The 12,580-nt window shown below is 40.4% G+C and overlaps 1 protein-coding gene across 6 annotated transcripts in view; it reads right to left on the bottom strand.

The window, feature by feature from the left end:
* Nucleotides 1-12,580, bottom strand: part of EXD1 (exonuclease 3'-5' domain containing 1) — a 38,070-nt gene that overhangs the window by 6,844 nt on the left and 18,646 nt on the right. For 4 of the 6 annotated variants that reach the window (XM_042942369.1, XM_042942368.1, XM_042942367.1 and 1 more), the window contains exons 6-10: nucleotides 12,065-12,123; nucleotides 8,210-8,296; nucleotides 4,716-4,820; nucleotides 4,553-4,633; nucleotides 731-820 (exon numbers count right to left, since the gene is read on the bottom strand). In XM_042942369.1, the coding sequence (XP_042798303.1) occupies nucleotides 731-820; nucleotides 4,553-4,633; nucleotides 4,716-4,820; nucleotides 8,210-8,296; nucleotides 12,065-12,123 (422 nt within the window). The remainder of the gene's footprint in view (nucleotides 1-730; nucleotides 821-4,552; nucleotides 4,634-4,715; nucleotides 4,821-8,209; nucleotides 8,297-12,064; nucleotides 12,124-12,580) is intronic. The other 2 variants (XM_042942372.1, XM_042942370.1) reach the window with 1 other exon arrangement.

The following is a 12,580-nucleotide window of genomic DNA, read 5'->3' as shown; positions in this document are numbered from 1 at the left end:
AAAAAAGACTTGTCTGTACAATATAGAATATTTATAGAGACCTATCTCATGGCATAAATAGAAATATATTTAGAAAATGTCATTAAATACCATTTTCCCCAAAGACCCACATGATAGATAATGCCAACAGAAAAGATGTTCAGTCAACTTATTCTAAAAAATTAGGAGGAAAAAAAAAGGAAAAGGATCACCCAACTTTAATGTATCCTTGTCTACTTTGTCTTCTACTCCTTTTATTTGCCTGCCTTACAGTTATCTATTACTCTTTGGTGCCTTTAGACAATGGAGAAAGGAAAATAAATTTCAATAAGTGTTTGTATTACTTATCAGCAACTCTGGCAAAGTGTCGGTAAGGAAAGCTAATAAAATTAAGAAATGGAAGGGCACCTGATTGGCGTAGTTGGTAGAGCATTCGACGACTCTTGATCTCAAGGTTGTGAATTGAAACCCCATGCTGGGTGTAAAAATAACTTAAAAATAGTAAAATCTTAAAAAAAAATTAAGAATTGGACATATTATTTAATTTGTGTGTGGCAGGCTAAATAATGGCCCCCAGAGACATCCATATCCTAACCCCCTGGAATCTGTCAATGTTATCTTATATGGCAAAATGACTTTGTAGGAGTGATTAAGGTAAGGATATTGAGGTAGGGAGATTCTCTTGAATTATATGGGTGGGCCCTAAATGTAACAATAAGAGGGAGGTGCAGAGAGATTTGATTATAGTCATGGGAAAAGGAGATCGGCTGATAGAAGCAGAAGTTGCAGTGGTGCATTCTGAAGATGGCAGGAGCCACAAGCCAAAGAATACAGGTAACACCTGAAAAGGCAAAGAAAGAGACTCCCCTCAGAGCCTCCAAAAGAAACCAACCCTGCTGACATCTTGACATTAGTTCAGTGAAAATGATTTCAGACTGCTGAACTCCAGAACCATCAAAGAGCAAATTTATTTTGCTTTAAGCTGCTAAATTTGTGGTGATTTGTTACAAAAGCAATAGGAAATCAATACATTGTGTTAAAGGGAAAAAACTGGAAAAATTCTGAATTCTTGCTTCCTGTACTATGGAAATGTGAAAAGAAAATATGGAAAGATATGCCAACATCTCCATATGGGGTCTAATCAAGAAGCCTAACGTGCTGACAGCTCAGAGCCTGGAGCCTGCTTCGGATTCTGTCTTCCTCGCTCTCTCTGCCCTCTTGCACTTGTGCTCTCTCTCTCTCTTTCAAAAATAAACATTAAAAAAAAAAAAAAAGCCTGATGGCCTCAGGAGAACAATGAGAAATTCTCTTACATTAAAAAAATTTAATTTAATTCAAAGTTTATTTATTTGAGAGAGGGATGGAGAATGAGTGGGTGAGGGGCAGAGAGAGAGGCAAACAGAGAATCCCAAGCAGGCCCCTCGCTATCAGTGTAGAGCCAGATGCAGGGCTTGAATTCATGAACCGTGAGATCATAACCTGAGCCAAAACCAAGAATTGTACTCTTAACTGATTGAGCCGCCGAGGCACCCCCATTTTATGTATGTATGTATGTATGTATGTATGTATGTATGTATGTATGTTTGTTTATTTTTGGGAGAGAAAGAGAGACAGAGCATGAGCAGGGGAGGGGCAGAGAGAGGGGGACAAAGAATCTGAAGCAGGCTCTAGGCTTTGAGCTGTCAGCACAGAGCCCGATGTGGGGCTCAAACTCACAAACCGTGAGATCATGACCTGAGCCAAAGTCAGATGCTTAACTGACTGAGCCACCCAGGTGCCCCTGCCACATTTTATTTTTTTTTAAAGAAGTTTTTATTTTTTAATCTTTTAAATGTTTATTTATTTATTTATTTATTTATGAGACAGAGAGAGAGAGAGAGAGAGAGAGCGCAGGAGAGGGGCAAAGAGAGAGAGAGAGAGAGAGAGAGAGAGAATCCCAAACAGACTCCACGCTGCCAACACAGAGTCCAGTGAGGGTCTCAAACCCACAAACCATGAGATCATGACCTGAGCCAAAATCAAGAGTCAGATGCCCAACTGACTGAGCCACTCAGGCACCACTTAAATTTTTTTGAAAGAGAGCACGCGCACACACACACACACACATACACACATACACACGCACGTATGTGTGCACACAAGGAGGCGAGGGGCAGAGGCAGAGAATCTTTTTTTTTTATATATACATATTTATTTTTGAAAGAGAGAAAGTGGGAAGGAGGGACAGAGAGACAAGGAGACAGAGGATCCAAAGTGGGCTGAGAGCAGAGAGCCTGATGTGGGACTCAAACTCACAAACCAGGAGATAGTGACCTGAGTCAAAGTTGGACGTTTAACTGACTCAGCCACCCAGGCACCCTTCTCTCTTAAATTTTGGAGGAAGCCAGACATAATCTCCATATAGTGAAAGATGCTGAAAGAAGGTCCAAGGAACATGTAAACAAGAGAAATGGTATAAAGTTCATCATGAGCAGATATATAAAGAGCAAACATGAACTACATTTAACAACATAAAATTGAACTTTTAGGAATATCTGCTAAAAATAATTGGCTAGGGGACACCTGGGTGGCTCAGTTGGTTAAGCATCTGACTCTTGATTTGGGCTCAGGTCATGATCTCATGGTCATGAGATTAAGTCCCATGTTGGGCTCCCTGATGAGCATGGAGCCTGCTTATGATTCTCTCTCTCTCTCTCTCTCTCTCTCTCTCTCTCTTTCCCTCTGCCCTTCTCCCCCACTTGCCCACACTCTCTCTCACTAAAATAAAAACTTTTATTTAAACATTTTTATTTTTTATTTATTTAAAAAAATTTTTTTAATGTTTATTTTTGAGAGACAGAGCGTGAGCAGGGGAGGGGCAAAGAGAGAGGGAGACACAGAATCCAAAGCAGGCTCCAGGCTCTGAGCTGTCAGCACAGAGGCTGATGCGGGGCTCAAACTCACGAACTGTGAGATCATGACCTGAGCCGAACTCAGATGCTTAACCGATTGAGCCACCCGGACACCCCAAAAATTTTTTAAAAATTAAAAAAAATATGGGTGCCTGGGTGGCTGTCATTTAAGCGTCTGACTTCAGCTCAGGTCATGACCTCCCAGTTCTGAGTTCCAGCCGCATATTGGGCTTTGCACTGACAGTGCAGAGCCTGCTTGGGATTGATTCTCTCTCCCTCTTTCTCTCTGCCCCTCCTCCACTTACACATGCACGTGTGCATTCTCTCTCTCTCTCTAAGTGAATAAACTTAAAAATTTCTTTAAGAAAAAAAAAAAAAGAGGTGAGAGTGGGAGAGAGCCAAAGCATAAGAGACTCTTAAAAACTGAGAACAAACTGAGGGTTGATGGGGGGGTGGGAGGGAGGGGAGGGTGATGGGTATTGAGGAGGGCACCTTTTGGGATGAGCACTGGGTGCTGTATGGAAATCAATTTGACAATAAATTTCATATATTGAAAAAAATTTAAAAAATTTTTCTTTAAATTGGCTGGGGCATAGAGATTATTTAAAATATAGTAGTAGTAGTAATAATAATAATAATAATAATACTAATAAAATGAGGGATGACTGTGTGACTCAGTCAGTTGAGTGTCTACTTCAGCTCGGGTCATGATCTCACATTTCGGTTCCTAAGTTTGAGCCCCACATCAGGTTCAATGCTGTCAGTGCAGAGCTGGCTTTGAATCCTCTGCCTCCTTCTCTTTCTGCCCTTCCCCCACTTATGTGCACGTGCTCGCTCTCTCTCTCTCTCCCTCAAAAATAAGTAAACATTAAAAAAAAGATAACTGGCTAACTCATTATTTTAAACCTCTCCAAAGGCACTAGGCTTGTGTATTCAACATGTCCCTTTAACTGGCATAAACCTAGAAGACTAGAAGAACCTAAAGAAAACATAATGAAAACTAGTGGTTTTACTATTCTCACAGCCAAACCAGAAACACACATGAGCTCTAAGAGCTAGTTAGTATAAACTAAGGATTTCTTATTTCTCTAGAGTTATTTAGAGGAGAGAAAAACCACATATATTCAGGCTATTTTGGCCTAGAATAGGCTTTTGGGGCATATCTAAGACAACCTGCTTCTCTGAGCTACATGCTGACAAGCCATCAATCCTAACTGATACATATGTGCTAAAGGCACAGATGTGATTATTTACCTCACATTAAGTGATTCATGTCAGACTTCTGAATGACCTCCAAATCCTTTGAGTTTGTGAATGCTGTAGAATATTGAGCTTGCCTCTTTTTTTTTTAATTTTGAGATTTTATTATTATTATTTAAGTAATCTCTACACCCAGCGTGGGACTCAAATTCATGACTCTGAGATCAAGAGTTACATGCTCTACCAACTGGGCCATCCAGGTGCCCCAGAGTTTGCTTCTTATTTGACAAATTCTGGAGCAAAATGAGGGGAAAAAATCCTAAATAATTTTAAGTAACTTTTCTGTCGTGCTTTCACAGTTCACCAAATGACAAGTGGACAAGAATGAGGCACACACAAAAATTCAATCACTCATCAGATAAGCCCTATTTCCTATAAAAGCTATATATGCTGGACTGAATCTATGGTTTCCCCGCATGTACCTGTGTGTCAAAGACATTATTCAGCAAAATTCCATACTGATGAGAGAGGCAATCAGAAAGCCAACGACAATCATGGATAACCTAAGGAATCAGAAGACAAAGACAGAGTAATTAGAACCTGGTTGCTAATCTTAATAGCTGAGGAATCAGCTTACACACTCACCTTCAAAATTCTCTTGTCTTCTAATACCATCTGAAGTCCATTGTTGAAAGCACGACTTCCCAGAAGGAAAATGTCAAATAAGTAAACTCGGCTATTTGTGGCTACCTACAAAAGACCATCCAGACATACAAAGAATAAAAAAGAACTAGGGAAGGGGATCTGAGGATCAAGAAAGACATGTGATAAAATATTTCACATCCTCACTTTTATTTTCTTTAAGTTTTATTTATTTATTTTGAGAGAGACAGTCTCTGGGGAGAGGGCAGAGAGAGAGAGAGAGGGAGAGAGAGAATCCCAAGCAGGCTCCTCACTGCCAGTGCAGAGCCCAACACAGGGCTCGAACCCATGAACCACGAGATTATGACCCCAGCCAAAATCATGAATCAGATGCTGGGGTGCCTGGGTAGCTCAGTCAGTTGACTGTCTGACTTTGGCTCAGGTCATGATCTCAGGGTTTGTGGGTTCGAGCCCCACATGAGGCTCTGTGCTGACAGCTCAGAGCCTGGAGCCTGCTTCAGATTCTGTATCTCCCTCTCTCTCTCTGCCCCTCCCCTGCTCACATTCTGTCTCTCTCTCTCAAAAATGAATAAACATTTAAAAAAATTAAAAAAAAAAAAAGAATCAGATACTCAACTGACTGAGTCCCCCAGGCGCTCCTCACATCCTCACTTTTTTTTGGGGGGGGGGTTATTTATTTTTGAGAGAGTGAGAGACACAGAGCCCAAACAGGGGCGGGGCAGGGCAGAGACAGAGGTAGACACAGAATCCAAAGCAGGCTCCAGGCTCTGAGCTGTCAGTGCAGAGCCAGATGTGGGACTCGAACTCATAAACCATGAGATCATGATCTGAGCCAAGGTCAGACGCTTAACTGAGTCACCCAGATGCCCCTCTCAGATTGTCACTTTTAAAGTAAACAATAGGCACTCAGTGATTCTTAGGAAAAAGAAGTTTAAATTAATCTAAGAAAAACTATCACTGATTTTTCAAAAGAACAGAAAGAGACACAAGCTAGTGGATTTAGCCTTCTGCTTTTTACAATCTCAAACTTAATGTTTTACCTTTCACGCATGGCATTTTAGCAATCCAAGGATTATAGGTTGAAAGGGAATGAACAGCATTTCATTGTTAATAACCAAAAGTGCTATTTCTCTGAGTCTCATAATATGCATGGTTATGTTAGGTGTTACATAAAATTACTCATAAAAAGGGCATGTGGGTGGCTCAGTTGGTTGAGCCTCCAACTCTTGTATCGGCTCAGGTGGTGATCTTGCAGTCGTGAGGTCAAGGCCCACATCAGGCTCCAAGCTCAGTGAGGAGCCTGCTTGGGATTCTCTCTCTCCCTCTCCTTCTGCCCACCCCCCAACCCAAGCACACACGCACATACTCTCTCTCAAATAAATAAAGATGAAAAAAAATACTACTCATAAGACAAGATCTCTGCCCTTTAGCAGTTTTAAAAAGGCAACAAATAAAGTGCCACAAATGGTAGGATGTGAAACATGGCTTTTTATTTTTTTTAGTGTTTATTTTTATTTTTGAGAGACAGACTGCAAGGAGGGGAGGAGAAGAAAGAGAGGGAGACACAGAATCCAAAGCAGGCTCCAAGCTCCGAGCTGTTAGCACGGAGCCCGATGCGGGGCTTGAACCCATGAACCGTGAGATCATGACCTGAGCCGAAGTCAGACGCTCAACCGATTGAGCCACCCAGGTGCCCCGAAACATGGCTTTTTAGATCAATTTTATACAATTGTAAGAATTTCAGATTGTTTCTGATCATAAAGGTCACAAAGGCAGTACTATATTGCTGGATAATCTACTAAGTCAGAGAATGAAGGCAAAGAGAGATCAAATAAGGTCTAGAGAGCCAGCGACATGGCAGTCTAGTGCCTTCTTTGTCATTTCAGGAGCTGTTGATATAGCTACAATTTCCAGGCCTACCTGGCACCCATTCTCAGGTCTTTCATGTTGTCTGCTAGAATATGACACCTAAAATAGACACTCCCTGTGTTTTCTCTACTTCCTTAACTATACGAACTGAATAGGCACATTATAAAAGTTTGGAGAGTAATTCTCTGCTAGACTATAAACTCTGTGAGAGAACAGATTCACCACTGCACATATATCAACTAGAACAGAACTAGGAGCATGGATAGCTTAGACATTTCTTCGATGAACCAATACATGCCACACATTGCTCCTTTCCATTTTTCATATGCAAACAATGTACCTGGTTCTGAGAATATGCCTTCAGTTCTATATCCTGCTGTTTTCCACTCATAACTTTTCAAACATTTTTCTACATTGTACTCGTCATCAATTTTTGGCAGCTGTGTAAGATCTATCAAATCTACAGTAATGTCTCCTGTTGTTAACTAAAGTGGTTTCTGATTTTTCACCATAAAATGATGCCAAGAGACTAGGTTCTCACAGAATTTTTTTCATATTTTGAATTGAATTATTTAGGATACATACTTCAATGTAACCCTGAGAAGTAGGCAGATAGCCAATCATAATAAAATTGATAATCTCAATAGGTAGAGGTAGTTCCTGACTCAAAGAACATTCAGACTGTTTTCTTGCCCCCCCTTAAAAACTGATGCTGCCGAGGTTGATCCAAAGCCCATCCTATAACTTTTCAAGGCTCACTACAAACATCTTTTGACATAATTGGGATCCTCACCTGACATCTCCCAGGTCCATGAAAATGAAAATGATGTGGCAGAATACTGCTGTGGAATGCTACCAACCAGAAGGTAATATAAAAATTCTTCACGTGTCTTTGTGGGTTTTTTTTAAGATTTTATTTTTGGGACGCCTGGCTGGCTCAGGTGGTAGAGCATGTGACTCTTGATCTTGGAGTTGGAAGTTCAAGCCCCACATTAGGTGTAGAGACTACTTTAAAACATTAATTAAATTAAAGATTTTGTTTTTTTAAGTAATCTCTACACCCAACGTGGAGCTCGAACTCACAATCCCAAGATCAAGAGTCGCACACTTCACTAAGCCAGCCAGCCGCCTCTGAAATTCTTCACAGATCTAAGGTGAGAGAACAGAGCTGGGAAAGAAGACCTCAAACAGAGCCTTGATGAGCACAGCAATGATGATTATAAAAGTGAACCTATAAAGTGACAGAAGCTCTTTCCTTTTTTTCAAATTTTTTTAATTTTTAGAGACAGAGAATGAGCAGTGGGTGGGGAGGGACAGAGGGAAAGAAATCCCAATTGGGCTCCACTAAGTGCAGAGCCCAACCTGGAGCTGAATCCCACAAGCCTGGGATCATGACCTGAGTTGAAATCAAGAGTTGGACGCTCAACTGACTGAGCCACCCAGCTGCCCATCTTTCCTTTTGAAAAGAGAAAGTACTAGAAGAGTGAAAGACATTCCAAACAAGTTATAGGACAGTGACACTGAGGTGACATCAAGAAGACAATTAAAATTAATTTGCCAGTAAATCCACAATTATTTCAAAATAAAAAGTTTAAAGTATCTTTTACCTGAAGCCAACACAGCTTCCCATGACGACACACATTAGCACCTTCTGTTGCCACACTTAGGACACTCTGCTTCTTGATGTGAAGCATCTGGGGAGAAAAAGGAAGAAAATCTCTAGGGAATAAATGTTCCAATTATGACATCATGAATGGCACAAGTAAAATGGCTAGCAATTAACAAAGTGGGATAATGTTTTCTAAACTTACAAAATTTGACTTACCCAAAACACAAGTCTGCTTCTCTCTCTCTCCTCTCTCTCTCTCTCTCTCACACGCACAACACTGAACATTTCTAATCCTCTTTTTATTTTTTGCAAAATTATTACACAACTGGAAAATAAATCATATTCTAGATGCTAAGAGTTGAAAACTCAGATACCTTTTGTTATCACTGATAGTATAGCAAAAGATTTCTATCTTTTTTAAAATGTTTATTTATTTATTTTGAGAGAGAAAGAGAGAGTGTGTGAGTGAACAGGGGGAGGCGCAGAGAGAGACAGAGGGAGAGAGAGAATCCTGAGCAGGCTCTGGGCTGACAGCACAGAGCCCGATGTGGGACTCAATCTCCCGAACCATGAGATTGTGACCTGAGCTGAAATTAAGAGTTGGATACTTAACGACTCAGCCACCCAGGAACCCCCAAAAGAGTTCTATCCTTATGACCAGATTCCTCATGCAAAGAACACTGCCCTGACACAGGCAATTTACTGTACCAGAAGGGAACTCACATAGTGGCTGAGTCTCACAGTATATACTGTTCAGAATGAGAGAAACAAGAACTCAATAGGTCCCTTAAAGTCTTAGATTCATTAAGTGACTCAAAACTGATGTCACGGTATTCCAAGAACACATGCTGGTCCTTCAATTATCTATAATCTTATCCTATTTCAAAACATTATACACTTCTAAAATCCTTAATCCAGGGGCACCTGGGTGGCTCAGTCGGTTAAGCGTCCGACTTCAGCTCAGGTCACGATCTCGCGGTCCATGAGTTCGAGCCCCGCGTCGGGCTCTGGGCTGATGGCTCAGAGCCTGGAGCCTGCTTCTGATGCTGTGTCTCCCTCTCTCTCTGCCCCTCCCCCGTTCATGCTCTGTCTCTCTCTGTCTCAAAAATAAAATCCTTAATCCATAATCTATGAAAACATCTATATGATACAAGATTCTCCCCATTTTACAGGCAGGCAAATTACTCAAGAATAGAAGGACATGGTAACTTTCACTAGCATGATATCTTCCTCTAGAGAGCATAGAGTGTTCTGCATTGAATATCTTCCATCAATGATTAAAAAAAGGGACTGAATTTTAGTTCCATCCTCAGGCAATAGCAAGAAGGCTGCAGAACTTTGAAAACAAAACCTGAATTTCCCTATTGACAAGAATTTCCAACAACCTCTTCAAATTTCCAGGTTCTTACCTCATTTTTTGTTATTATCATTTGACCCTTCAAAGAATATGTTGATATATAAAGAATTCTTATAACTCAATTTAAAAATGGGCAAAGGAGGGGCACTTGGTTGGCTCAATTGGTAAAGCATGTGATTCTTTGATCTCAGGATCATGAGTTTAAGCCCCAAGTTGGGCGTGAAGCCTATGTAAAAAAAAATGGGCAAGGGAATAGACATTTCTCCAAAGAAGATATATAAATATGCAGTAAGCACATGAAAAACGTTCAACATTATTAGCCATCATGGAAATGTAAGTCAAAACCACAATGAGATACCACTTCACACCACTAAGATGGTTACAATCAAAATGACAGATAACAAGTTTTGGTAAGAATGTGGAGAAATTGGAACCCCCCATATCCTGCTGGTGGCAATGTGAAATGGTATAGCACCTTTGGAAAACAATGGTCGACTCTCAAAAAGTTAAACACAGAGTTACTAGATGATCCAGCAATTGCACTCATAAGTATCTATCCCAGAGAAATGAAAATATATGTGCAAAAAAAAACTTGTACATGAATGTTCATAGCAGCATTATTCATAATAGCCAAAAAGTAGGAAGAACTCAAACGGTGAAAGGATAAATAAAATATGGTATATCCATATAAAGGAGTATTATTTGGCAATGGAAATAAGTGAAACACTGATACATGCTATAAAATACATCAACCATGAAAATATGCTAAGCAAAAGAAGCCAGTCACGAATGACTACATATTGTATGACTCCATTTACACAAAATGTCCTAAACAGGCAAATCCATAGAGGCAGAAAAGTTGCCAGGGCTGGGGAATGGGGAGAAATGGAGGTGACACCTACCAAGTGTAGGGTTTCTTTTGGGGGTATCGAAAATGTCTACGGGTGCCTGGCCTGGCTCAGTTGGTAGAGTGACTCTTGATCTCAGGTTGTGAGTTTAAGCCCCACATTGGGTGTAGAGATTACTTTAAAAACAAAAACAAAAAAACTTCAAAAAAAGGAAAATGTTTTCAAATTCTTTGTGACATATTTACAACTCTGTAGATATGCTAAAATCCAGTGAACTATACATTTTAAATTGGTGAATTTTAGGGCATGTGAACTACATCTCATTTAAGTGGTTAAAGAAAAAAGAATCCATGGAAAGCTAATGCTCTCCCATTAAAAAAATGCACCCATGCACAAGTATAAGCTTGTATCTAAACAGAAAGCTTAATGACTCCCCTGAAATCCATCTGTGAACTGTACACTAGGCTGAATAGTTACTGTCATGTCTGAATATATGATTATAGATGCCTAAAAAGAGAATCTAGAATGAATTTTTTTAAATAGGAGTAAAAAAAATATCTGACTCACCTCTAAAACTGCCAATGGCTTTTTATCCTACTCAAGTCAAACTCAAAATCCTTATAATGTCCAAAATGCCCTGCCCGATCTTCCACCTGACCCCTTCCATTTCCTATCCTTCTTCACTGTGGTCTTGCATCCCTGCTGTTTGTTCCTCCACACAAGTGAAGTGTGCTTCATCCTCAGAGTCTTTGCACTTGATAATTATGCTTTTTTCCAAGTTCTTTACCTAAATATCCAATAGCTAGTTCCCTTCTTTGGGGTCTCTGTTCCAATGTCCTCTCTTCACAGAGGTTTTCTCTGTCCACCCTATATAAAATGGGAACTCCTTGTACTCTACTCCTCAAACCACACTTTATTTTTCTTCATAGCACTTCTCACCAGGTAATATGCAATTGTTTATTTTCTTGCATTAAAATGTAAACTCCCTGAGGGGTGGAACTTTGTCTTTATTATTTTTTTTTAATTTTTTTTAACGTTTATTTATTTTTGAGACAGAGAGAGACAGAGCATGAACAGCGGAGGGTCAGAGAGAGAGGGAGACACAGAATCTGAAACAGGCTCCAGGCTCTGAGCGGTCAGCACAGAGCCCGATGCAGGGCTCAAACTCACGGACCGCGAGATCATGACCTGAGCTGAAGTCGGACACTTAACCAACTGAGCCATCCAGGCGCCCCTGTCTTTATTATTATTTACCCCAGACCTCAGAACAAGGCCTGGCGTATAGCAGGCACTCATATATTTTGTTGAATTGTTACTTTTTTAAATTTTTAAAAATGTTCTTATTTATTTTTGAGACAGAGAGACAGAACATGAGCGGGGGAGGGGCAGAGGGAGAGGGAGACACAGAATCTGAAGCAGGCTCCAGGCTCTGAGCTGTCAGCACAGAGCCCGACACAGGGCTTGAACTCACAGACTGTGAGACCATGACCTAAGCTGAAGTCGGACGCCCAACCCACTGAGCCACCCAGGCGCCCCTATTTTGTTGAATTATTAGGGAAAATATCAATGATCCTTTAGTAAGAGACAAATTTATCAGACATAAACATGATGCCTACATGCAGACAATAGTAGGAAGGTCAATACTTACTGCAGCACCAAACTTCTGCTGGAACTGATCAATGACTGTGTATGTCACCTCCTCTTCTTCTGCAGGAGAATGATGGTAATAGGTATGTTTGTCTTCTCTGGCAATAGAATTGCCCTCCCACTAATTTTAGCCATACTCATAAATTCCTCCTCTATTGCAACTCAAAGGTCTAATGTTATTTCATTATCACCTGCGTCAGCCCATTACACAGTGAACACTCTAGCATCCTGTTTCTCAAATGAGAATAAACAAAAGCCCCACCAATGATAATCTGATGAATTAGATTATTTAATCATTTCCTGTGAAAATCCAGTAATGTTTCCCTCCTCATAGATTTATGTCTTCAATATTTTAAGACACGTCCTTTTTGAAAATCATTATTTTTAATCTTTATTTATTTTTGAGAGAGAGAGAGACAGAGTGAGAGTGGGGGAGGAACAAAGAGAAAGGGAGACACAGAATCCGAAGCAGGCTCCAGGCTCTGAGCTGTCAGCACAAAGCCCAATACAGGGCTCA

This window comes from Panthera leo, chromosome B3, assembly GCF_018350215.1.
Source record: "Panthera leo isolate Ple1 chromosome B3, P.leo_Ple1_pat1.1, whole genome shotgun sequence".
Lineage (NCBI taxonomy): Eukaryota > Metazoa > Chordata > Mammalia > Carnivora > Felidae > Panthera > Panthera leo.
The sequence above is the reverse complement of the archived record's forward strand: the minus strand, read 5'-3'. Positions and strand labels throughout refer to the sequence as shown.